The sequence below is a fragment of the Podarcis filfolensis genome (genome assembly GCF_964270895.1).
Source record: "Podarcis filfolensis genome assembly, chromosome: 6".
Taxonomy (NCBI): Eukaryota; Metazoa; Chordata; class Lepidosauria; order Squamata; family Lacertidae; genus Podarcis; species Podarcis filfolensis.
In genome coordinates this window covers 45196507-45222732 of record NC_139609.1, presented here as the reverse complement: position 1 = coordinate 45222732, position 26226 = coordinate 45196507, and the positions used below count along the sequence as shown (strand labels likewise).

Sequence of the window (26226 nt, the reverse complement as noted above, 5' to 3'; positions counted from 1 at the left end):
AATCTGGCCCTGGGTTTAGGGGACTAAACTCCAGACATAGGCACCAACTCTATAGGGCTGAGGTGTCTTCAGCCCCTCCCATGAGCCCCCCATTTCTGTTGGGACGGGGCTGAGCCCCCATTCTTGAGGGGGCAGAGGAGGCCGAGTGCAACAGTCATGCACATGACTCACATTGGGCCCCCCCTAAATCCAGGGCACCCCTCCCACCGTGCTGTCCCCCCACCTGCTATCGCCACCGTCGCTCCCCAGCCCAAGTTGATGGGCATTGCCATTCAATATTTATATATTTATATATCTGTCACATAGTTATGATTAGCAGTCATGGTAAAGGAATATGCTATGCACAATTGACATGACAAATCTTGATAATCTGTCCTTCCCTCTTTGTTGGAAGTCTTGGCTGTTTGTACAAAATGCCCTTTAACTGGTTTCTGCTTAGGTGCTCTAAGTTTGTGGACATGTGTGGACTGACAGATGTAGACCCTTTCCATATACCTTATTGAATTATACAGCTTTGTGAGTTTATTGGCTTCGGAGTTATCCAAGATCCCATCCTCTGTTGCACAATGTGAGGGCAGAAAGTGGGTAGAGGGAAGCCATCTTGGCCTGTCCTTTGACTCCAATAGGAATGTTTTAATACTGTCTCCTTTGCAAGTGTAATATTATACATTGCAGAGCTTGGAAACAAGCTTTAAATAAGCCAATGATTTTTCTTAAGCTCTATTCTTCCCCTGCTCTTGCCCTTTTTGGCTTTGGCATTGGGAATGCTTCATGGGCATTCTGGTAGCACAAGAATATAACTCCTCTAATGTTAATCTCCCCCACCTGTGTAGCGCTGTGCTCCACTGTCTCAAGAGTGCCTAGAAGCTATCCTATCCTGTTCCTGCTCTGTCACACGTAGCTCACAGTTGGAATGTCCTATTAAAGACTGAGCCTTCTAGAAAGTAAATTTTAACATGGCACATGGACATAAACCTCAAAACTGTGCATTTTATTTTCTTGCTGATCATGTAGGTTTTCTCTTTTTAGATTTTTATCTGACAAACATTTCCACACACAATAAAAGTGACGTCCATATGGGGAAGATGAACAGCTGAGTCAGCTCTGCTGGGATTTTAGCATGTGGGTCAAGTGAGTTGAAGGATTTCAAGCATGAATCTTACGGCTAAACAAGAAAAAACAAACACATTGCTCTGTTCAGAGGCAAATCAAAAGCACTAAAATAGATTCATTGATTATAAGGGAATCCTTATTTGAAAAAAGTATTTGTGTATAGTTACAAAAGTGGTCAATAAACATAGAATCATAAAGTTGGAAGGGGCTCAAAACGTCATCTAGTCCAACCCCCCTAGCAATGCAGGAACCACAACTAAAGAATCCCTGACAGATGGCCATCCAACCTCTGTTCAAAAACCTCTAATGAAGGAGAGTCCACTATTCACTTTTTTAAAACCAACAACAAGAACATCATTAATTTAGATTATCATACAGCATCACGTTTCTGTAGGTGTGTATTGTGGTAAAGAGAGCAGTTCTGGAACATGGGAAGGGCTGGTAGAGCAGGGGTCGGCAAGGTTTACCTCGCCTGGGCTGGTTCACTCCAGCGGAGATCCCTCCATGGGCTGGATCATGTGTGTGTGAGTGCGCCCATCCGCGATTTCTGGTATCTGCACAGATGCGATTTCCGGTGCCGCGGAAGCAAGTCCCCGCACCGCGCTGTGCTGCGCCGGTTTAGTGCAGAGCATGGGGACTCGCCGAGCAGGCGGCTCAGTTCATGGGTGGTTCGTGGGCCAGTTAAACGACCCCTGTGGGCCACTTGTGGCCCATGGGCCTTAGGTTGCCTACCCCTGTGGTAGAGCATCTACTCTGCAGGCAAAAGGTCTCAGGTTCATTCAAGCCCCACCATCTCCAGGTAGGACTGGGAAAGTGTTCTTGCCTGAAACCTGGAGAGCTGCTACCACACAATGTAGTGTCTGGACCAATGGCCTGATTTGGTATAAGATGGCTTTGTATATTCCTATGTTACTGTATTTGAAGCAACCTACAATCTGCATTTTCACAAAAGGGAACAAAAAAATTGAAAAATTCCAGGATTACCTTTGCATTTATTTTCTTCTGAGAGAATAATACTGTAAAAATATTTACTCTGAAGAGTCAGACTCTAATGTTTAGAGTCTAAATCAACTTCCAAAAATCATAGACTGATCATAACCTTCCAAGATAAAAATAATTAAAACCAAGTAAACTGTGTACACAGGGGAGGTGCTATGTTCGACCTGCATGGATACATTAAACCAACACCCTCTCTAGTGGCTCCTCTCTAACAGCAAAATGGTCTCCAGATATAGATTGCCTCCAAACAAGTCAGAAAAATATAAATTCATGGCTGGGTAAGCACAGAAATTACCATTCTCTCTTTGGAATCAGTGGTTTAATCTGATTGCAGTTATACAAAAAAGTAATTCATCCCAGGCAGTACAACAGGACAACAACAGTCTTATGTTTTATAAGAGTTTCCAACACAATGACACTTGGTTGAGGTGTTGGTATCTAGCCTGAATGTATACACAAAAGTCCATATAACTGCCCAGTGTATCTCCTGTTCATCTTTTCACATTAACAACACAGCAGAAGTGGTTGTGCCTCTAGTGGAATAGTCCAAACTATGATTTGGTGTATTATTATTGCAGTATTATTATTATTATTATTATTATTATTATTATTATTATTATTCCCATTGTGGTTATAACCACAAGTGGTCAGATGTTGCAACCTGGTGTGTGTGTGTGTGTGCTGCATTGGGATACTGGCTGTCAGTCCAAAGAACTAGAGATGACTGAATGAATCCAGGGCAGGCATAGATCCAGAGACTGCAAACAAGCAGCCACGGGCAGGTAGTAGTCCAATATAGGCAAAAGGCCAGGTTTCAAAAGAAGCAACCAATGCTTTAAAACAGGGGTCAGCAAACTTTTTCAGCCGGGGGCCGGTCCACTGTCCCTCAGACCTTGTGGGGTGCCAGACTATATGGGGGGGGGGATGAACGAATTCCTATGCCCCACAAATAACCCAGAGCTGCATTTTAAATAAAAGGGCACATTCTACTCATGTAAAAACACACTGATTCCCAGACCGTCCACGGGCCGGATTTAGAAGGCAATTGGGCCAGATCCGGCCCCCGAGCCTTAGATTGCTTACCCTTGCTTTAAAGGAACCTTCAACTCCTGGCTGGGGCTGGTGGGAGTTGTAATCCTAAATATCTGGAGCCACCAGGAGGGCAAAGGATGCTCTAAAGAACATAAGTGTTATTATTGCATACATTATAACCATGACCGATAGGTTATTGGCAGACATATCTGTGGGGCTAAGGGAGCCTGCATACATCTCTTAACACCAACGACATGCACAGTCAGTCACCACATATTGTGACTCTGCAGAGACTGAAGATAACTTTGGAACAAACCTAAATCAATCCTGGCTGGTGTCTAGTGAAACCTGTTGTGCCAGACTTGTTTTCCTGTTGCTTGTCTTTCAATGGCTGTCTTCATAACATAATTCATTTCTACAACACCTATTTTCTATATTTTGAAAGAGTGGTCCAAATATTTGCGCCAGTGGCACACTATGAAATGACAAAGGTTTTCGCTTCAGTTGGCTTGTTGGGTATTTAAGGTAAAGACTTAATCTTATTTTTGGATTTATTAATGTTTATCTTGGATTAGACATTTATCTGCTAAGGATTTTGACCTACTTCTGTTGAACAACTAAAATGCATGATCCTATAATAGCAGATTAGAATGGTTTTTGCTATGTTGACATTTTAGCACACATTTCACATATGGTCCCTATTCAATTCTTATGATACCTTTCACACCTATACTTCAAATAACTGCTTATTTTCTACTAAGTACAATCTGTCTTGCAGCATTCAGCAGGTGTTATACTGTTTGATTAGGAACAGCTTAAATATCAGGCTTCACAACCACACAAAAGGTTTGGAATGATTCTTACCTCCGCAGTTCCATTTTTATCATATTGCTAGAAAGAATGAAAAACTTATGTTGGCAAAATTCCATCCCATTATTTTTATTTTCACTCACTAATAGTTTTTTGTTCAGTCTAGTTCCAAATTAGAATGCCTAAAAACCATTTTTGCTATTTCAGTGTGAAAGGGCAGGCACAGATTCTCATCAAGGTTTGAAGACACTCCCTTGTAATTCATAATAACTATATCAGTGTTAATCAACACGTGCCAAATAGCTCACACTTTAAAAACATGGATTATTGCTCTTGCATTCATATGCCTATTTAATTTATATCAATAGTAAGTGTGTAGAACAGGAGGGGGAACTTGAAGTCCTCCAGATGAGGTTCAGCTCCACCTCCCATCAGCCCCAGCCAGCATGGTGTTAGAGATCATGGGAGTTGGAGAACAGCAACCACAGGTTAGCTATTCTGTGTGTAGAACTGAGAGACTAGTAGCATTGTTATTTCAGAGGAATAATCACATGTGGGGAGAGAATGCTATCTCTGCCACAAACTGAAAGTGCCTCTGCAGCTATTCTAAGATATGTTCAGATGCTCATTACAAGCATTACTGCAGCCGCAGACTGACTCACTTGCTACTTGAGAACTATTCAGCCAGGATTTTTCACAGCATGGACAGTAGCAGCAATGGGACAGCTACTGAAGGTACTAATTTATATGAAAGGGTGGTGTGTTAGTAGAGCAATTTGAAGAATGCTGTCAATAAAAGGGATTTCATTTTCTGGGCCAATTTAATAAAAGCTATTGATAAATTTAGTTTCCTGTTTCCTGTTGTGAAGACTATAAATATAGAAAATGGTAGTATCTTCCACCGAAGCATTGTTGCATGTGTCTGAAAGAAGAGGCATTAGAAGGCAAAGTAATCTAGTATGTCCAATAAAAGCTATCCCCTTCAGTTGTTTAAAAGTGTTTTAATCTGCAAAGATTCATTCGGTCTGTATTGGCTTTGCTCACCACAACCCTGTTGCTCCCATCTTATAGACGGGTAACTGCCCTTGAGAATCAGATCGTCATACGAGTCTAACAATGTAATCCTATGCAGTTACCCTGAAGTAAGCTCAATTGAGTTCAGCAGAACTTAATCCCAGGTGAGTATTTAGAGGTAAAGGGTCTACGCCCCTTCATGATATAGTTTCTCACTATGATGCAATTTATGTGCATTGTTGTACACCATCCCACTCCCAGAGCGGTATGAGATTCCAGGAATTCCAAGTGCTTACCCAGGATTTGGTTTCCTTGGGATGAGGGACAGCAGAAACTGTGGTGTCTTTTTGATATGTGGTTATTTACACATACAGTGGTACCTCAGTTTTCGAACGTCTCGGAAGCCGAACGTTTCAGTTTTCGAACGCTGAAAACCCAGAAGTAACTGCTTTGGTTTTCAAACGCTTTTTGGAAGTCAAACGTGCCACGCGGCTTCCGTATTGAGTTTTCTGTAAGTAAATGCTTCTGGAAGTACCGGTAAATGCTTCGGTTTACGAACGTTTTGGAAGTCAAACTGTTTTCCAGAACAGATTTTGTTCGAAAACGGAGGTATCACTGTATATACAAGCTGAGCCTAAGGGCACCGGTGGAGGAAGAGGAGTGTGGAGGGAGCGCACCGCCCCGGCAGCGCAATCCTGGTGGGGTGCCATCATGGCTGACCCCCTGCCTGCGCTGGGCGCCACGCCCCTGCAGGAAGCACACCACGCCCCCAGAACGCGCGCCAGACCTGCACCCGCCTGCTCTCCCCGCCCCCCCCCCAGTGCCGGAGCGTGAAGCTCCGCCACTGCCTAAGGGCTCACAGCTTTAACACCTCAGAAGATCTTGCTTCCCCATAGCCACAGCCTTGGATTCAAGCAGAACTCAATCGTGGCTCTCATTCTCAAGCTCCTTCCTGAAGCCTGCTTCTAGTTTAGTTCACACACTCAGCTTTCATTATTCACCTCACTACCAGACAGGTGAGGGAAGGGGCCTACCCATTTGTCCTTTGGCAACTTCCTATATTATACTAACAACCCATGATAAGGACACTACCAAGAAGCTGGCCTGCCTACTTCAACAATGGGATCCCCCATTAGATTTTAACCTTTGATGGATCCAGGAATTAGAAGGGACTCAGGAATACAGTCTACCTTCCCCACCTAAACTCACAACAGTTGTTAGCCTCTGTCTTTCTCAAGAGACAATAGAGGGAAGCCAAACTGCTGGAGAATCTCAGGGATATTTACTGGCTAAAATATTATTTTAAAAACCCCAATGAAACATTTTAAAACTATAAAAACCATAGCCACATGTGAAACAGCAGGAGCTAAAATCCATACCGTGGTACCTCGGGTTACATATGCTTCAGGTTACAGACTCCGCTAACCCAGAAATAGTACCTTGGGTTAAGAACTTTGCTTCAGGATGAGAACAGAAATTGTGCTCTGGCGGCAGCAGGAGGCCCCATTAGCTAAAGTGGTGCTTCAGGTTAAGAACAGTTTCAGGTTAAGAACAGACCTCCAGAACGAATTAAGTTCTTAACCCGAGTTACCACTGTACTGCAACATTTCAATAACTCTCATGCCCAAAGACCAGATCAAATAAATCTGTTTTGATCTGCTATCTAAAAATGAATGCACCCACACCAGAATCAATGGAAATTCTGAATGTTTAAAGACAGGTGTTGCCATCCCTTTTATTCAGTAATGGTACTATCGTTGTCGTCTAAAAGAGAGTATTATAAAAGCTTCCCTAGCACATCTTTAAAATGTGCATAGTATTCTTTCTCTTCTTACCAAACAGCTATTTTAAGACTCCGTTGTCTAGTCTCAATTTTAGAAAATGTGTAGTAGGTCTAAATGACAAAATGATTTGGGGTGTAAGTTCACAAAATGATTTGCCTGTTGTACTCTAACAGCACTGTCAAATTTCAGATTCTACACTTAGTCAGGAGACACTATTAGCAAAAGTTCATATTTTGCTTTTGGATTTTTGTTCTGAGCGTGCAGTTTTCTATAAATTGGGCCAGATCTATTCATATCCATTTCTTCCAGAGGTTGTTATTGTTGGAGGACAAAGAAACAGGGCGGTCTGTGGGCGGAGTAACACAAATTACATGCTCAGGTACAGAGGACGCTATATAGACAAAGTAAAAACAGGTGTTTTTTTCAGTTCATACATACAATGAACCTTTGCAACTGATTAAGAAATTCATACAACACATACAAGACTTTTTCCTGCGAACAATGTAAGTTTTCATTCTACTACTAATTTTAAGAAGATTGCTATTTTGTTTGTGGCAAAATTATTCTAACATTAAAATCATTAATTTTCCAAAATTATTAATATGAAGCATTCAATCTGGAGCAACAGCTCATAATCTGTTCTATTTTAAATGAAAGTTATAATTATATTTAGAGGGCTAATATGAGTGTTTACTACTTAAATAGTAGGTCATTTCTAAACAGTGAACAACTTTGGTATGATATACTTACTTCTGCAATAATTTTAAATAGGTTATTGCAAAAATGATGTTTGAGAATAACAACAGTTTTTGACGCATTATAATCCCAAATCAATGAAGCTTGGTTTAACTGGATTATGGCTCAGGCAGTAAATATGAAGGATGCATTGTCAAAGGGATGTATCCTGAATTGGACATATTTCAAAATAGGTTATGTAGAAAGAGTTGCTCTATTAATAATTGGTGTGTGTGGTTATTATTGTTTTGAATGGAAAACACTACTGTACTAGAAGAAATGAAATGTGAAAGCATCAAATCTATATTAAATTTTAAAAAATAGTTTCAGCAAGTGAAAGGCGGGGGGAAATGGTAACTATCAGATTCCTACATGTGAGACACACTATGAGTGGGAATGGTTTTAGACTGGAAATTTAATATCAAACTCATGGCAGTAAGTGTTGTCCAAAATCCTAACCACACTGAATGTATACAAAATTACATATCTGTGTTTCACTTACCCTAAAACATAGGAAGATGCATGTGTGTTCTGTGTCTGTCTGATGTCTGTCATTAAAACTGCTAAGAGTAGTGGTGCCCACATGCTGAAATGCTTTGGTCGCTGAAGTATATTTGTTTCAGGGGTTTAATAAGATATTGCAAACTGGAAATTACCAAGTTAAAAAAAACAATGATGGAATTCAGACTAATTGATTAAATGTGAATGCATGAGGAACACCCATCTGGCAATCAACACCCATCTCAATTTTGCGAGCTCAATCTCTGTTGGGTTTTGTCATTTATTTATTTATTAAGTCATGAACAACTTCTTATGAGCATCTCAAAGCAATTTCACAATACAATTAAAACATGTGTAAAACAACTGCTTACATACAAACAGCTAAAACCATTACATATTTAACAAAAAATAAAATGCAACATAGCTTAACTGGGATAAACATAGGTTAACGGGGATAAACAGCTCGACTTGTTGAAAGGGCAGTCTTCAACAGGCATTGAAAATACTACAGAGATGGTACCTGCCTGATATGTAATGGGAGGGAGTTCCAAAGGGCAGGTGTCATCACACTAAAAGCCCAATTCCAACATCATAACACATGGCTTGATACCCTTTTGATATCTGCAGGTTGCTCTCTCCTGCAGAGCAGTGATTGGTTGGGGATGTATCTTCAGCAGGACAAACCTGGCTGTTCCGGAAGGTGTTGTGATGGGCGGTTGATACTCTTGATATTTTTACTTGTTTTTTTACAATTCGTTTTACATTTCCTTATTTTTAGTATTGTTTTAGATTGTGTTATGATGTCTGTTCATCAGTTTTGGTGACAAAGATAATGCTTTATAACACTTCTAGACACTTTCTTTCTTTTGGGGAGTATTTTTTATATTTAAAAAGTTATTAGAAGTTCTCACAGAGCTAGAGGAAATGAACATTTCCTTCAAACTGACTGAACAGCTCTGCACATGTTAGAAACTTTTACCATGTATTTTATTTGTACACACTTAACCAGTCAGAACCATATTATTAATAACAATCCAATTTTTGTATTTAAGTGTTTATTAATGAACTGAAAACAGCCTACATAATGAATTGGACACTTTTTGTATTTTATCATCATATAAATCATATGCAACCAGGATTGTTCTTATTTTTTTTATAAAAAAAGCTGAGTCCATTTGGACTGAACAGGTTTTGCCAAAGATCAGATGTCCATATGCTAATATTAGAAACAGATGGGTTTTCATATTATACACACTGAGTGTAATTTAATGCTAATCTGCCTTTGTTCAAGTACAGGGCATAGGGAGTAAAAATGTCTTTAGTACCTTCCTTAGTTTCAATGATAATACAGAGCAGTGTGAAAGTCAATTAACAGAATCAAGTGTCAGTAGTGCCACCTAATCCCATCCAGACAGATCAGATCAATGTTGAAATTTCCTGTGGAAATCTTAAACAGCTTAATGAATGTTAGATTATTTTCACTTTGTGATAGAAACCCCACTAAAACGAATTATAGCAACACTCAAAGTAGCAATTTAGTATTGGTACACTGGTAGAGATAATTCTACCACTTTCTAGCTTTCAGAGACAATTCAGAGATCACTTGTACTAGCAGGGTTCTGTTAAAGACATTGAAATCACAGGAGTATCTGGTATTTGTAAATGTTGAAAAACTAAAGAATGGCTTCAGAAGAAAATATTAATAGGATAAGTGCCGTGTATTTTAGTATATGCTTCTGGGGTCCTGGTTCCAGTGAGACTCTCTGGGAATTGTTAGGGAAGGCCTAAGCTTCTGACACCTCAACTTCCCATTTTACAATATTGTTGATTGTTGGGCAGAGATATTCAAGTCTAAGGAAAAATGAAGAAGGGTAGGGAATCCACCACTCTTATTATTTTCATAGGTTTCAAATGAAGATAAAAAGATTGTGAGAGTTATTCTGTTGCAGAAACTTTGAATTGCATTTTGTTTCTGCATGGTAAATTGAGGGCTGCAACCTGTTTCCAAACGTAATTTATATTTTTTTTTCATTTCTTTACTTAAAAAAATATTTATATTGCCCATTCTTATTTGTTCTGTTCTCCCAACTGGCTATACTGTATAGTGCAGCCATGTTTTCTGTTCAAACACAAGAGCTAGAATTACAGGCTGTCTTGACAGCTGGGGCTTCGGTATGTTTTGCTTTAATCACCTTTTAACGTGCATTTTCTGACAAGCCCAAATGTACTTGGGCAAAATTAGCTAGAAATAAGTTCCTGTGTGTTCAGTGACGTTTGCTACCCAAGTAAGCGAGCACACACCTTGAGTGCCATATGCAAAGATGTTTTCCAAATGCACAAGTTCTAACAGCATTCAAGCGTTTTCTATCCCCACTATCTAGTATCTGTCCAATTGTTGTAAATGGAAGAACCCCGTGTTTTGCATGTGTGAAAGTCCTCCCATCGGTGCTATATAAGCGCTCCAGCTGCTGGGAGAGAATTTTAAGCGCTTATTTCGTATTTTGCGGTTATGAGGAGCTCCTCCCCAAAAGCCACGTTCTAGTATTTATAGAAACCTAGAAGCAAAGCCTTTGGACTGGCCTGAAAACTCCCCCATCCCTCTTAGCACACAAGCAGGAGTAAGGGCGCCAGGGGAGCAAGGGAAAGGTCTGGCCTTCTTTGGGAGTTCTGCACAATCGCCGATCTAAGTGGCGGCAACGGGGGCGAAATCCCCGAATTGCGTTGTATGTTTAAGCTTTGGTCGTGGAACTGTCCTGCGCGAGATCCTGTCTGCTTGAGTGCGCAGCCCTAGTCACACATTCCCACCCGCTTTGCCCCGATCGTGCTTTCTGGTAGATCCTTCAGGGTTAATTCACAACATGCCCTGATTTGGATCCTCGCCAACCTAAGTTCCCTGCTTTATTGGTACCGATGTTCTTCCGTCTGTATCCTTAGTTCCATGCACATACCGTGCCTCTGAGCAGGGTGGCAACGGCATGATGGGACACGGGGCAGTAGCTGCTGTTTCTGACATTTTTTAATATTGCAAACCGCCCTATGATCTTCGGGGGAAGGGTAATATATAAATTTAACAAATAATAAAACAACAATAATATTGCTGTAGGGCTTTTGGTTCCATCTAAACAAAGAAAGAAAGAAAGAAAGAGAGGCCGCGCGCTGCACCCATCCCCGTCAAGTCGAAATCTAACGCCCAATGCAATTGCTCGGAACGCCTGCCAAAGATACGTAAGTGCTTGCAACGCCCGCCTGTTCTGCCTCGTGTCAGCGGCTCCCGCTTCCCCAAGCTCAGAGCTGCATTCCCATTGGGCGAGCCGCGCGCGCTTGGAACGTTGCGTTGCCCTTTACTGGCACGCCGCCGTCACGTGGCGCGCTTTGGAAAGTTCTGCCGCCTTCGAAGGAGCGTTCCGTGGCGCTCGGGCGTTGCTGCTGAGACGCCGAGGCTTCGGAGCTCAGCTTCTTCTTCCCGGGGCGGGTTGTCTTCTCCTGGGCGGCAGAGCGCGTCCCTCGCTTGCTTTCTCCTGGCCGTTGCTCCAAGAAAAAACAGGGGGAAATGCGCCTGAAAGGCAAAGTAACGGCCACCCCTCCACGCCTCGTGCAGCAGGGCCGATTCTGCCGGGATCAGAATGCGGCCAGGATCTCATCCGCTCAGGTATTTGCGGATTAGAGCAGCCCCTTTTGTAGGTCGGGGACCCCCCCCAAAAAAAAATTCCTCCTGGGGCAGAAGGGGCTCCATGCTGACGATTTCCTTTTCTTTTGGAGATAACCTTAGCATAAGTATCTTACTCAAAAGTAAGTCCCGTTTGAATTCAGTGGAGGTTACTCCCTAGGTGGATATAAGATTTATTTCAGGTTTATAACTAACCGTGAATTGAATTTAGTGAGGCTTGCTTCAAGGAAAGTAAGCGTAGGATTACAATATTAAAGTGAGAGCATGTTTACTCGCAGGTAAACTCCACTGCACGTTGTGGCTTAGACCACTGGAAGTGTGTTTGGGATTCTGGCCTTCTGAGTAAATCAGTGTTTCCCAGGTCCTGAGGGAAGTTCAGACAACTCTCTGAAATATTCAGTGTAAAGTTTACTTCAAGATCAAATATGAAAACAATCCAAGTGTCATTTAATATTTAACAATTGTGAGACGTTTCCTTGTTAGCCCTGTTCCCCCTTTTAAAATAAAGGTATTGCTGTTGCACAACATATAGTATTTGAAATCTCCACATTTGCTGCTTGGGGTATAGATTATAGTTCTGTGGTCTCCATTCCTCCCTTGCTCTTCAGTTTAGCACCTGGTTTTTGTTTTGTTGAAGTTTCTGTCAATGCTGGGTGGATAATGAAAATCTCAGTGTAGTGTGGTGGCTAAGAATTTGAGCAGGTTAGAATCTCGCATCTTCAGGGGCCTTTGCAAATGGAAATGCTGTCTCGGCCTCCCATCTGCAAGATCTACATTACAGGATCCTTAAAATGTTCACTAAATTAATATATGTCAGATGTTTTCAAGTATATGCAATATAGATGGTAATATCAGGGACTGCTGTTTATGGACAATTTCTCAGTGCCTTTAAAAGCTGCATACTGGAAATCAACTGATGGAGCTGCTCCTTGTTGCAGTGATGGGAATAACTTCACCTGCTGAAGGCATACAGCTTCTGTCTATGAAAGAGCAACAAACCTATCAAAACGCAATTGACAGTTTCCCAAGAATATATATTTATTTGGAAGCTGCTACTTATCCCCCCCCCTTTACAAAAGGCGCAGAAAAATGTTACAGATAACACATCTAAAGGAAGGATAATTTGCAAGTCAATTGTATAAAAAAGGGCAGCTGCATACACGCTCTATAAACATTTGCAAAATATTTTTTCTACTTTTACAAAATATGTGCCCATACAAAGTGTTTTTCCTTTTGCAAATTGCAGTTTAATGGAAGCTTACAATTTTCTCGTTACCCCTAATTGCCGATTAAAAGTAGTAGTGAGAGTACTGCTTTCATTAGAAGTAGATGAGAGTTTCCACTGCAAACCTGAACCCACGCTTATGTTATTGGATATATCTGTACAGTACGTGGATCAGCTGAGGAATGAAACCTTAACATTTTGTTGATAATACCTAAGCACATAAGAACTGTCCTACTGGATTAGATCAGCCTGTCTATTGCAGCATTCATTTTTGGACTGTGGTAAGACAAATTACCCTAGATAGCAACCAACCAAAGAATTTATTTTATTAGCCAAAGGCAATGACAATTTCATTACAATTTGCCAAACTACAAACCATAACATACAGCATACATCAATGACCTAATAGAAGGCATCAAGGATTTAAGGAAAGGGAGTCAAGAGTTCATTAGTGTAATGTGCTAGCTCATACCTATCTTACTTTCAGTTAGACCTCCAAATCTCCAATGCAACTTATTGCAATATTGTCTGTCTCTCCCTTTCTTATATTTCTTAAAGTCACTTTATGTGTCACAAATCTGTGTCACTCAAAAGAAAGTAAACCATTTCTGACATAGTAAACCTGCTTCCAGGAATTAGCAAAAGTTTCAGGAATCGATCTCTTTGATCCCTATACAAAGGGCAGATTAACATATAAGGTATTGATGTCTTCCACCTTTGGTTGACCACATATGCTGAGTCTGTCATATGGAACCCTATGATAGTGGCTATCCAAGACCGCTATGGGCATCACCTTGAATCTTAGTTCTATAAAGGCATTTCTTAAGGCACCAGGGATGAGTTGGGTCAAATAATATGCTCTGAAATGCTGTTTTCAGAAATGAGAGCCATGGTAAGAATCTGGATTTCCTAATTAAATGTAAATCCCTTCTGGGTTCTGTCCAGAAGATCCAATCCCAAAGTTGTCTCTTATGATGGGATTTGGACTTAAAGAACATTGGGATGGCCTCAGGTTCCTCACCTTAATATTTTAATTTAGGAAATGTTATAAACCGTATATATATATATATATATATATGGAACGTACTTACAATGAAAATTTAATAAAACAGGAAAATATTTTTCATTACTACACAGATAAAATCTGCAGAATTTAAAAATAAGTATACTTAACTAAATTATATGTCCCAGGCTACTTGATAACATAAAGTTTTTAGCTGGCATCTAAAGCAAGATAATAAGGTGCCTGCTAAATGTTAATAGGCAGGGAGTTAGTGCCAAACCAGGGCATGTTGGCAATGACCATTCCCTATATGTCCTGAGGATCAGGTACTGAGAACTATACTGCCTCCAAACGTAACATTCCATTTAGTTCTCATAATTTAAAACTGTTGCTAGATTTCAGTCAGTGTTATTAGGTGATCTTAGCTCTGGTATTACAATAAGTGATGAATAATTTCACTTTCTTCATGCTATTTACCATGAATTTTTCTATAAAATTGGCACGTTTAAATTTCTCTTCAAATGTTTTAACCCATAACACTTTTGAGAATATCTGTAGTCTTATGGGGCTCAAACCATAGGTACTTGTTCCACTCTCAGCCTCCCCAAATGAAGCAGAAAGGCCTTTCACAATATGAAACACTTAGAGTATAGGGTTTCAGATCTTGGGGAAGCTACCAAGTGTGTTTAGCTGAACCTGTTTAGAAGCTCAACATAGGAAGGTAGAGCATGGAGCAGGCAAGTCTGCCATGTGCAGGAACAGTGGGAGCAGTGGCAGAGTGTACATCTCCTTCCTCAGTTTGAGCCCTTCCACATTCTTTTTGAATGTCTGCGGAGGGAGAATGAGATTGGATAAAAACAGAGAAGCTGACTTCTTATCTGAAACTTACTTGTTTTATACAGTAGACTAGATTTTGTTCCTCAGTGTGCCTTGGAAAGTAGACAGAACTGAGTCCATAGAGGACTCAGAAAAACATATCCATGGAGACACCCAAGTTTGTTTCTCATATTTGCTATAATAAATGTTGATGACGATGTTTGTAAAACATTCTGATTTTGTAATAAAAATTAAAGCGGACAGAGAATTGGAGCTCTCTTTTCTCTTTGTAGCTGATTTCCTTTAAAAAATGCTGAGGTCAGATTGAGTGCATTCATTGAATCTCTGATTTACTTGGACATTCAGGGACTAAAGTTGACATGAGTTGAAAGTGGATCATCAATCAGTTCCTCACAAGATCAGTTCCCCAGTTTGTCATACATTTCAGCAAAGTTAGTGTTTCCATTGCTGCTCCATCCGGTCTCTTCTGCAATGCTTTTAAGGGCATTTGTGTGTCTGAAAGTAATCCCCAGGACTGGAATTTCTAGAAGTTTTTGTGCAGGGTGTTTAAAGTCATGCATGCCCACTTCTACTCTAACATGTGGCGTGGCTACATTTCTAAGTTTTTCCACATTTTTCTCATAATAGGAGGTATGTGACTTTCTCATATGTTACAGGATATAAGTGCATACAGAGCAAGTGTTAATTAATACCTTGCTTGTACAGTACTATAAAATGTGAAGCCAGTGACCCAAGAATGTTAGAGAGGAAGTGTGGCTGAAACACCCTTGTGTATGTAGACAGGTGCTAATTCATGATAACCCTGGGATTGCAACCTCTGCAGCCAGATAAAGTAAGGATGGAAGGCCTCAGAATAAGAACCCTGGAAAAAGCTTTAACTTCCCTTGCTGCTCAGAGGCATTACTTACCTGGATTACTTACCTTCACCACATTGCTATGCAAAATATTTTGCAGTTTTCTTCTAAAAGGTGAAACGAAACTGTTGTGTTTATATGAGTATCATGTATTTAAAAATTGAATTAAATGCTATTGAGTTATTTCTGTTTTTTCTACAGGCATCTCTTATGAAAGTAAGTACGTTTATAAGTACAGTGGTACCTCGGGTTACATACGTTTCAGGTTACAGACTCCGCTAACCCAGAAATAGTACCTCGGGTTAAGAACTTTGCTTCAGGATGAGAGCAGTAATCGTGCTCCAGCGGCAGCGGGAGGCCCCACTAGCTAAAGTGGTGCTTCAGGTTAAGAACAGTTTCAGGTTAAGAACGGACCTCCGGAACGAATTAAGTACTTAACCCGAGGTACCACTATGGTTGAGTAGAAATAAATGAATGCTATTCTTTGAAATACTTGAATGGAAGTACAGTAGAACCTCTACTTACGACTGCCTCTACTTGGGCCCGATCCAAGTTGTGACCGTGGCAAACCCGGAAGTAAATTTGCGCAGAAGCGGCTTCTGCTGTTTGTGCATGTGCAGATGCGGCTGCCACCGTCTACACATGTGCAGAAGTGCACTGCCGCCGAATGCGTCTGCGCACAGCAGTGCTTCTACCAGCGACCTGGATCGACTTATGGACGGACCTCCGGAACTGATTACATCTGTAAGTAGAGGTTCCACTGTAAATGGATTGTGCCCAGCTGTGTCGTTTTGCTGGTGGAAGCCTTCTGTCAGCGGAAAGTGGAGGGAGGTAATTCCCTAGCCCCCCCCCCCCCCGTCTCTCCCCTAAATCTTCCCTGAATGGTCCCTGGAGAGACACCATTGGATTTAGCCCAATATATTTATTTGACCAAAATTAAACTGAGCCTTAGTTTGCATGTTAAATCAAACGATGGCTTAGCAGTGGGTGTGCAGGAAAGCAGATTGTGGCTGCTTTGTTCTTCCCTAGTCGTTTTTCTCATGCACTTACTTCATAAGCTTCTGTTAGATTCCAAACATCATGGACACAGCATCACAGTCCTGGAAGGGACACATGGATGTTATCCAGACTGACCCCTCAATCTTATAACACTCGAGGGAATGCAAATTGTCATGCAATACAATAGAATATAAGGAATAAAAGAAGCAATAAAATGCAATTAAGAATCACACAGTATCTAGTACAGTGCATTACAGTTGCTATGGCAGCAATCCCCCCTCCCATTAAGTGGTCCACCAAAGGCCAGCATTTATGGGGTGGGGGTGGTGAATTGGGAGCAGTTATAATGACAGACCTCCAGCCATCAGGCAATTTTGAAATCCTTCCACATTTTAATAATAATAATAATAATAATAATAATAATAATAATAATAATTTTTATTTATACCCCGCCCTCCCCAGCCAAGGCCGTGCTCAGAGCGGCTTACAAGCAATAATAAAAACAAATTGAATGATTACAACTTAAAAACAAAATTAAAATACAACATTAAAATATGGAAACATTAAAACATTAAAATGTAGCCTCATCGCAGGAGGAGAAGGAAAGGAAAAAAGAAAGAAAGGGAGGGAGGGAATCAAATTGGCTCCAAGCCAAAGGCCAGGCGGAACAACTCTGTCTTACAGGCCCTGAGGAAAGAAATCAGATCCTGCAGGGCCCTGGTCTCATGAGGCAGAGCGTTCCACCAGGCCGGAGCCAGAGTTGAAAAGGCCCTGGCTCTGGTTGAAGCCAATCTAACTTCCTTAGGGCCCGGGACCACTAGGGTGTTGCTATTTATGGACCTTGAGGCTCTCCGTGGGGCATACCGGGAGAGGCGGTCCCGTAGGTACGAGGGTCCTAGGCCGTGAAGGGCTTTAAAGGTCAAAAGCAGCACCTTAAATCTGACCCTGTACTCTACCGGGAGCCAGTGCAGTTTAAAAAGCACTGGATGAATATGCTCCCGTGGCAGAGACCCCGTGAGGAGCCTTGCTGCAGCATTCTGCACCCTCTGGAGTTCTGGGTCAGCTTTGAGGGCGGCCCTGCATAGAGCGAATTACAGTAGTCAAGCCTGGAGATGACCGTCGCATGGATCACTGTGGCCAGGTTGGGGCGGGAAAGGTAAGGGACCAACTGCTTGATGCGGCGAAGGTGGAAAAATGTCGCCTTGGCTGTTGCTGTAACTTGCGCCTCCATGGAAAGGGAGGCGTCAAGGATTACACCCAAACTCTTAATGGAAGGCAATGGCACTAATTGGGCCCCCGCAAGAGAAGGGAGTTGGTCCTTCATCCCCATGCCATCCCGACCCAGCCATAGGACCTCTGTCTTTGAAGGATTTAGTTTCAATCGGCTCCCACGAAACCATCCAGCCACAGCTTCCAAGCATCTGGTCAGTGTGTTCGGGGCCGAGTCGGTGTGGCCATCCATCAGCAGATACAGCTGAGTGTCAACATTTTAGGCCAACATTTTAAATTTTCACTGTTGTTTTGAAATGTCCTTTAAAATACAATATAGTTTTATGGATAAGGTAGTAGTAGTAGTATCGTATACGCTCCAAAATAAGCCACATCCCCCCCCCCAAAAAAAAATTCCGACTGAAAAGTTAAAGTGTGGCTTATATTCGCGACCTTACAGTATGCAGCCAGGAGCGTGGGGCAAACAGTGGCAGGAGTGTGACAAAGCGGTGCCCAGCCCACGCCAAGTCCGTCGTCCCCTCCCCCAAGGCTGGGAAGGGAGAGAGCGAGGAAGGGAAAAGGCCACCAGTAACACAGCACGCGCCCCCCCCCCCCCAGTATGCAGCCAGGAGTAGCGAGGAAGGGAGTGGCTTATATTCTCTCCCCCCCCACCCTCCAATTTTAAAGGTGAGTCTTATATTCTGGTGTGGCTTATATTCGGGCCAATACGGTAGTATACCACCCTATACCTGTAGATCTCAGGGCAGTTCACAAAATAAAACATGTTTAAAAATATGGCCTAAAAGTAATCTTTGTATGGCTTTTAGTGGTTTGTGCCTCTGTTACTTCTCTTAAAAAGTCAGGAGAGTTATTGTGGTACCGTAACCCAGAGTTTGAGTTATCCACACTTTGCAGTTGCCTCCTCTCCATATGTGCATTTATCACATACAATATTTGAGATTGGTTGTTTTCATGGGACTTTGCATCAAACATGCTTTTTTCCAGCTTTGAAAGTTTTTCAGAAAATACTGGAACTGGAAAGTTTTCATTTTCTCTAATTCATTTATATTAATTATAGCGCACATTTTGTCTCAAAGGAGACATTCATAAGCACTTACATCAAATAACAGTAAAAAACAAAACCATAAAATGATTGAAAACAGAGTTTAAAAATGGAGGAGATAGCAAATAAAGATGCTAATACAGTTTTACAGTAAATAGATTGAGATCTGATTTAACATGTAATGAAGTTAAGCAGACAGTGCAACCCTATGCATGTCTATTCAGAAGTATGTCCCATTGAGCACCATGGAGCTTATTCCTATTACATGTGTGTACTATTGAAGCCTTAGCAAACAAAACTAAAAAAGTATGCCATCTTTGTTTTTTATGTGCTGTATAAATATCTCATTTTTCCCCAATAGCCAGAAGTACCGTATTTTTCGCACCATAACACGCACGTAGTTTTTAGAGGAGGAAAACAAGGAAAAAATATTCTAAACGAAACAGTGGATGTATGATTTTTGTGGTTCATGCTGTGGCCAGACATGTGATCTGACGGTGAGTTTGGGGTAGCCCAATGCAAAAATCCTGAGGATCCATGTGGATCCATGCTTTGTAACCACGTTTTTGCGCCATTGCAGCCCCATGAAACAGTGGGTGCGTGTGTTTTTTGGTGCAGGCTGTAGCCATGGATATGCTATGTGATCTGATGGTGAATTTGGGGTGACCTAGTGCAAAAATCCTGAGGATCCATGTGGATCCGTGCTTTGTAACCACGTTTTAAGTGGGGAGGGAAGGAAAAGAACTCAAGGGACAAGGAGCACGCGTGGGGTGTGTGGAGAAGGATGCTGCTAATAATGCAGGAGAGGCTCCTCTCTGGCTTTGCTCCTTTAGAACAAGCAGGCTCTGCGTCTCTCCCTCCTCCCCGGCAAGGAAACCATGATAGTAACCACTCTGAGACAAATCAAGAAAAATTGCGACCAACACTCTCCCCCAACAAGCGCAGTGAGGTCAAAACACACACACACGCAGAGAGAGAACTGGCCCTAAAGTCACAGGGGTGCTGGGGGAGTGAACGGGAAGCAAGAAAAGGAGAAGGAGCCCTCACACACACAGAGACACACAGAGTGTCGATTCTAAAGTCGCAGGGGCGCAGGGAGAGTGAACGGAAGCAAGAGAAGGAGAAGGAGCCCTCACACAGACACAGACACACAGAGTGTCAATTCTAAAGTCGCAGGGGCGCAGGGAGAGCGCAGGGGCGCAGGGAGAGTGAACGGGAAGCAAGAGAAGGAGAAGGAGCCCTCTCTCACACACACAGAGTGTCAATTCTAAAGACGGAGGGAGAGCGCAGGGGCGCAGGGAGAGTGAACGGGAAGCAAGAGAAGGAGAAGGAGCCCTCTCTCACACACAGACACACACAGTGTCAATTCTAAAGTCGCAGGGGCGCAGGGAGAGTGAACGGAAGCAAGAGAAGGAGAAGGAGCCCTCACACAGACACAGACACACAGAGTGTCAATTCTAAAGTCGCAGGGGCGCAGGGAGAGCGCAGGGGCGCAGGGAGAGTGAACGGGAAGCAAGAGAAGGAGAAGGAGCCCTCTCTCACACACACAGAGTGTCAATTCTAAAGACGGAGGGAGAGCGCAGGGGCGCAGGGAGAGTGAACGGGAAGCAAGAGAAGGAGAAGGAGCCCTCTCTCACACACACAGAGTGTCAATTCTAAAGACGGAGGGAGAGCGCAGGGGCGCAGGGAGAGTGAACGGGAAGCAAGAGAAGGAGAAGGAGCCCTCTCTCACACACAGACACACACAGTGTCAATTCTAAAGTCGCAGGGGCGCAGGGAGAGTGAACGGAAGCAAGAGAAGGAGAAGGAGCCCTCACACACACACAGAGTGTCAATCCTAAAGTCGGAGGGAGAGCGCAGGGGCGCAGGGAGAGTGAACGGGAAGCAGGAGGAGGAGAACGATAGCTCAAGCACACACACACACAGCCCCTACAGTGGCTAATCCAAAATCGGACAGCAAAAAACTGCAGGCAGGGACAGAGAGCATGGGGTTGTTTTAAAGCAGCCAACCCCGCTCTGCTTCTCTCCCTCCTCCCGGCTAGGCTGGCTGAAAAGCTTTGCTGCTACTTAGCAGCTCAGTGGGGAGGAGAGAGGAACATAGAGGACGGGGTTGTTTTAAAGCAGCCAACCCCGCTCTGCTTCTCTCCCTCCTCCCCGGCTCCGCTAGCTGACAGGAGCCGCTTACTGTTTCAAAGCGAGCCACGGACTGCTCACAACTGCAGCAGATTCCCCCGCCATCTGTAGGCACTCGCTCCATAACACGCACAGACATTTCCCCCTACTTTCTAGGAGGAAAAATCTGCGTGTTATGGAGCGAAAAATACGGTAGTTGATCTGAAATATTAGACTAGGAAAAATCAATGAAGCACATTTAAAGTGGTATAAAAAATGTATTATAAGAAATTCAAAGCTTTACTTGGAAATTATTTTTATTGGATTACTTGTAAATATTTGAAGACAAGATCATTGAATAGCATATAGATCCCTTCTATTATTCAGATGGTGGTAGGAATATAAAGGCACTGAAAACATACATACCAGTTTTCGCATGCCTGAGGACCTGTGCAACAAATGCATGTGTTTCCTAGAGAGAACGACTTAAAGCAAGTTTTTTACAACTTTGATTTTAAGTTTTTTTGAACAAGATTGTTGTATACAGTGGTACCTCCAGTTGCGGACGGGATCCGTTCCGGAGGTCGGGTCGGATCCCGAGTTTCCACAACCTGAGGACTGCTTGTGCGCATGCACAGTGAAACCCGGTAAAATACTTCCGGGTTTGTCGCGCGCGCATCTCAAAGTTTATGCAACCAGAGGGTTACATAAACGGAGGTTCGACTGTAGTGATAATGGAAAAAAAAGGATAACTGTTTTTAAAAAGGAGTTGCTGAGTATCTGGAATGAAATTATGGTGAATTCATTTCTAATTCCTGTTGTTATATTTGCTATTTTTGAATTTTTCAGTGATGTGGAGATGATCCTTCTTCCAGTGCTTTGTTTTGTGGAAAATGGATGCCAATTGCTGATAAATATCTGGCAGTTGCAAAGTTCATGGAATCAGAATGGTAGAGTTGGAAGGGGCCTGAGGGTCATCTAGTCCAACCTCCTGCGATGCAGGAATCTTTTGCCCATTGTGGGGCTCAAACCCAGAACCCTGAGATCACGAGCCTCATAGCCCTACTGACTGAGCTTTTTTGCTTTGTTGATTAAATACAGGTAAAATAAGCATTTTAAATTAGATCATTATGTAAATCATAACATTTTCCGTTTCAAATACTTCTTAAAAGCCCACGTCACTGTTTAGGATTATAATTTAGTCAGTTGGGTTGTGTAAATGAACATTCCAAATTTCCCTTCACTAGAGCTAAAATCGCTACATGCTATACGCAACTCAGTAATTCAGGATCAGAATAGAATGGCTCACATTTAGTAGGATTTGTAGTAATATATGTGAGTGTAATTGAAATGGGATTTTCCTGGGATTACTGAATTATTTTTATTTTTCACTGGTTTTTAGAACAGTGAGACCTAATTTAAAAACAGCAACTAAAAATTGGCCTCAGGGATAGTGTTCGTCTAACAGCAGTTAACTTCCTTCTTTTATGCCGATTTTTCTTTCTTTAATTCCCCCCCCCCCCACATTGGCTCCAGTGGTGTGGGGGCAGGCATTATTTTTTATGCCAACTCCAAGGTGTTGTAGAGGGAGGAACCTTATCCTAGGGCTTCTGCAATGAATGAAGGGGCCGCCTTGGGTCCAAGGGATCCTATCCCTTTTCTGGAAAGGCCTGTTTCAAGGCCTAACACTAGGAAGCCCCAGTGAAAGGAAAGCCAGCAGTAGATCTGTCCTGCAGACCTATCTGTGAGTAGGTCTTGCTCTTTCGTACCTGATAGGCTCCGCTAGCAAAAGTATTCTGCCAGCAGCTGTGTTTCTTCCTAACCCCCTCCTGCTCGTGAATCTGCCAGTCAGGATTGCCTCGCCTAAAGTATATGTTTATTTCCTTAATGCTTGTCATACTATAAATTGGCAGGATTTTAAAAATACCGCATTTTTTGCCCGGTGCAGTGTAGGAACAGGTAATCTGGTGCAATTGTTTTTGTTCCGAAACAACTCTAAAAACAAAGCACTGCTACTTTATTAGGGTAGTTTAAAGGTCCCTTATTGTCCAGTGTCAGAAGAACAATTAAGTTTTATCTGAACAGAGCAGGGTGTCTCTAGACACAGGTAAACAAAGCACGTAGTGATATTAAGAGAGAGCGCTTGTTGCATTGAAGAATCCTTTAAAAACGTGAGGGGAAGTGCCAGGTGGGGAGAACCATAAATCTGTTTCTGGATTGGAATATGTTCCATTGGAAGTTAGTAGCATATGGCAGCGTAGATCTCTGTGCTGCTAGTTTTTCTACAGTTAATGTCAATTGTCTTTCATTGCTAGAATATTCTAAGAAACCTCTTGGTTTGAAAATGTGAAATGTTTATACTCGGGGAGGGGAGGTGGAGAAAGGAAGGTCAGCTTAGGAATTCCCTTTTTAGGGAGATCTACCACGCCCACTATCTTCTTCATTTGAAGGGCTCTGGCAACATTTTTATTTCATAAGGTTTTTAATGAGTGACTTGTGATTGACTCTATAAATTTTTAATGTTGATATATGTGGTTGATTTCTTTATTATTTTTACTCGATACAGTTTTAATCGTAGTTTTATTACTGTTCCATTGTTTTAATTGTGTAAGCTGCCTTTGAAAAGAATTATTATTCAAGGCGGAATAAAAGCGACTTCAATAAATGGAGGATAAAAGAAAATCAGAGCTTGCTTGCTTGCTTGCTTTCTTCTGACCCAAATGGTATTGTTTCCACGTGGGTAAAGGCTCATCCTTCTCAGGCGTTTTGAGTTTTATGTCCTGTTATGTGAGTGTGAGTCCCAGATTTAGAGCAGAACCAGCTTGGAACTCCTGAGGAACAGAGATGCAGGGAAGTTGCAGAATTTCTTCAAAGGCCTCTTTACTATACAATTAAAGCTTTAATAGTGTTATGTCACAAACTTTGGTTACACAAGAGGTCCTCTGAGCCACTTTTTGTACCTAGATCATTGCCTTAAAAAAATTTCTCTTCCAAATGACTGCTCTGTAGTAGTGTCCGTTAATTGTACAGTGGTACCTCTGGATATACACACCTCCGGTTGCGTATCCTTCAGGATGCGAACGTGGCAAACCTGGAAGTATTTTTCCAGGTTTCGCCACGCGCACATGCGCAGAAGTGCTCTACCGCCGCATGCGCAGAAGCACTCCCTCCGGTTGCAGAAACTTTGGGATCCAACAGGAGCTCCGGAATGGATCCCTTTCTGGGGGAGAAAGAGCAAGGAGATTGTGAGCCGCTTTGAGACTCCTTAAGGGGCGTGAAAGGCGGGGTATCAAGTCCAAACTCCTCCTCTTCTTCCGCAACCGGAGGTACCACTGTACAGTCATACCTCAGGTTACAGACGCTTCAGGTTGCGTGTTTTTGAGTTGCGCACTGCACCAAACCTGGAAGTACTGGAACAGGTTACTTCCGGGTTTCGACACAGAAGCACTAAATCGCGCTTTGCGCATGCGCAGAAGTGCTGAATCGCAACCTGCACGTGCACAGACGTGGCACTGCGAGTTGCGAACGTGCCTCCTGCACGGATCACGTTCACAACCCGAGTGTCCACTGTACTAGTTTATGTGGTTGCTGCATAATTTTGTCGTTTCAAAGTGGTTTTCATAGTTTTCAGTACATCTTTAAAATAACTTACAATTAGCTTGGAATCTTAACAGGATTTCTATTTCATAATGGGGTACAGTATGGCATTTGACACATTCCTTCCTTCCCCCGCCTTAGTGTGTTCACATACTTGCCTGCATATTTTGAAGCTGAGGATCTATTTGATGGGTCCGTATAACATCTGAATTGGGTTTGAGAAAGGTGTGTAGTCGTATTCTGATCTGTAGTGTTGACTCCTTGCACATGAAAGCTTTCTTCCCTCACTAATAGATTGAAAATGAGAGTACTGCTCTTTTTGTTGGAGATCTGTTTCAGTCACATTGGTCTGGTGTGCAGTACGGCATATGGTGGTATGTCAGTTGTTTGATATTGATTGGCTGCGTTTCGCTCTGGGGATTTCGGCTTCTTAAAAATGTGTCTTATGTCTGCTCACCTCCACTTTCCCTTTGCTGTTTGGCTCCATTATAAAACAGTGCTCTTAACAAACAGGATAATAAAAATCTTGAAAATCTAGGAAGCCATGAATATTTTATTCAAAACAGTAATTATGCTTTGAAGTTACACTTTAAAATTAATGTTTGGGAGGTTAACAGAGGGACCTAATTGAACAGAAGAAAATGTGTATATCAATACTTCCTTGGAAAAGGGATATATTTATTTTCAATGTAAATATGGGGAAATAGTAACAGCAGGCAGGAAGAAATGTGATGTTGTTTATGTGAAGAAAAAATGATTGGGATCATCATTTATTTCATTGTGAAATACTAATTGTGTCAGGTGAGGGTATGCCTCTCAAAGGAAACTGCACTACATTTTGATAACATTAGGAGAAATATTCTTCAACCACCACAATTGAGTCTGGAATTCTCTGTGTTGAATCTAACTAAGTCACTATGTCAGGGGAGTTAAATTTGCTTGCAAAGTGGAACTTTGCCTTCTCCCAGGTATCCATCCCTACCACCAAATCTGCTCTGGAGGATTGAAGAGAAACCCAGAGCAGATCTGGGTGAGTGTGGGGGCTCAGGGGCAGGAAGAGTGAGTGAGCATCCTCTTGCACAAGTGAAAGTTGTTCTGCTTGGACAGTTAATTGGATGCAGCCTTTTATATACCTGGATTTCAATGTTCTGTACCTTCATATTTAGGCTTTCAAAATCGAAGTCACCTGAGTAGATTTATTAGTATTGAGAAAAGAGCAGTAGCCCAATTTAGATTGCCATTGTGTTGCTGGTTTTCCAGAGGCAGAAAATAGGAGAAAATGGGGATAGTTTTTATAATGGAGGTAACTTGATTAGTGGTAAGGTTGCACAATGATCTATATTAGGACCATTGTTATTTTTGCTTGTTTTGTTCTATTACATACAACAATATTAATGTTTGAGAAATACAGAAACAAACAATGACTTGCCTGTTTGACCTATCTGATTAAGAATTAATTAATAAATTAATTAATGCACTGTAGTCAGCGGTGATCAGCAATGTGGCCAAGTTTACAGATGACACCAAATGATTCAGGAAAGTGAAAAGCCAAATCAATACGGCAAGGAGTTCCATATGGACCTCCATATTGGTGAATCAGTGTAAGTGCAGAGATGGACATATGGGCAATATATATATACTCCCTGTCTTGTTTCCTTGCTTGCACAAAAGA

At 42.1% G+C, this 26226-nt stretch overlaps 1 protein-coding gene across 2 annotated transcripts in view; it reads left to right on the top strand.

Moving 5' to 3' along the window:
• Positions 1-11362: 11362 nt before the first annotated feature.
• Positions 11363-26226, top strand: part of ELAVL4 (ELAV like RNA binding protein 4) — a 95857-nt gene continuing 80993 nt past the window's right edge. Inside the window, exon 1 of one of the 2 annotated variants that reach the window (XM_083619603.1) lies at positions 11363-11637. In XM_083619603.1, coding sequence (XP_083475729.1) covers positions 11539-11637 — 99 coding nt within the window. In that variant the 5' untranslated portion in view covers positions 11363-11538. The remainder of the gene's footprint in view (positions 11638-26226) is intronic. The other variant, XM_083619600.1, reaches the window with a different exon arrangement.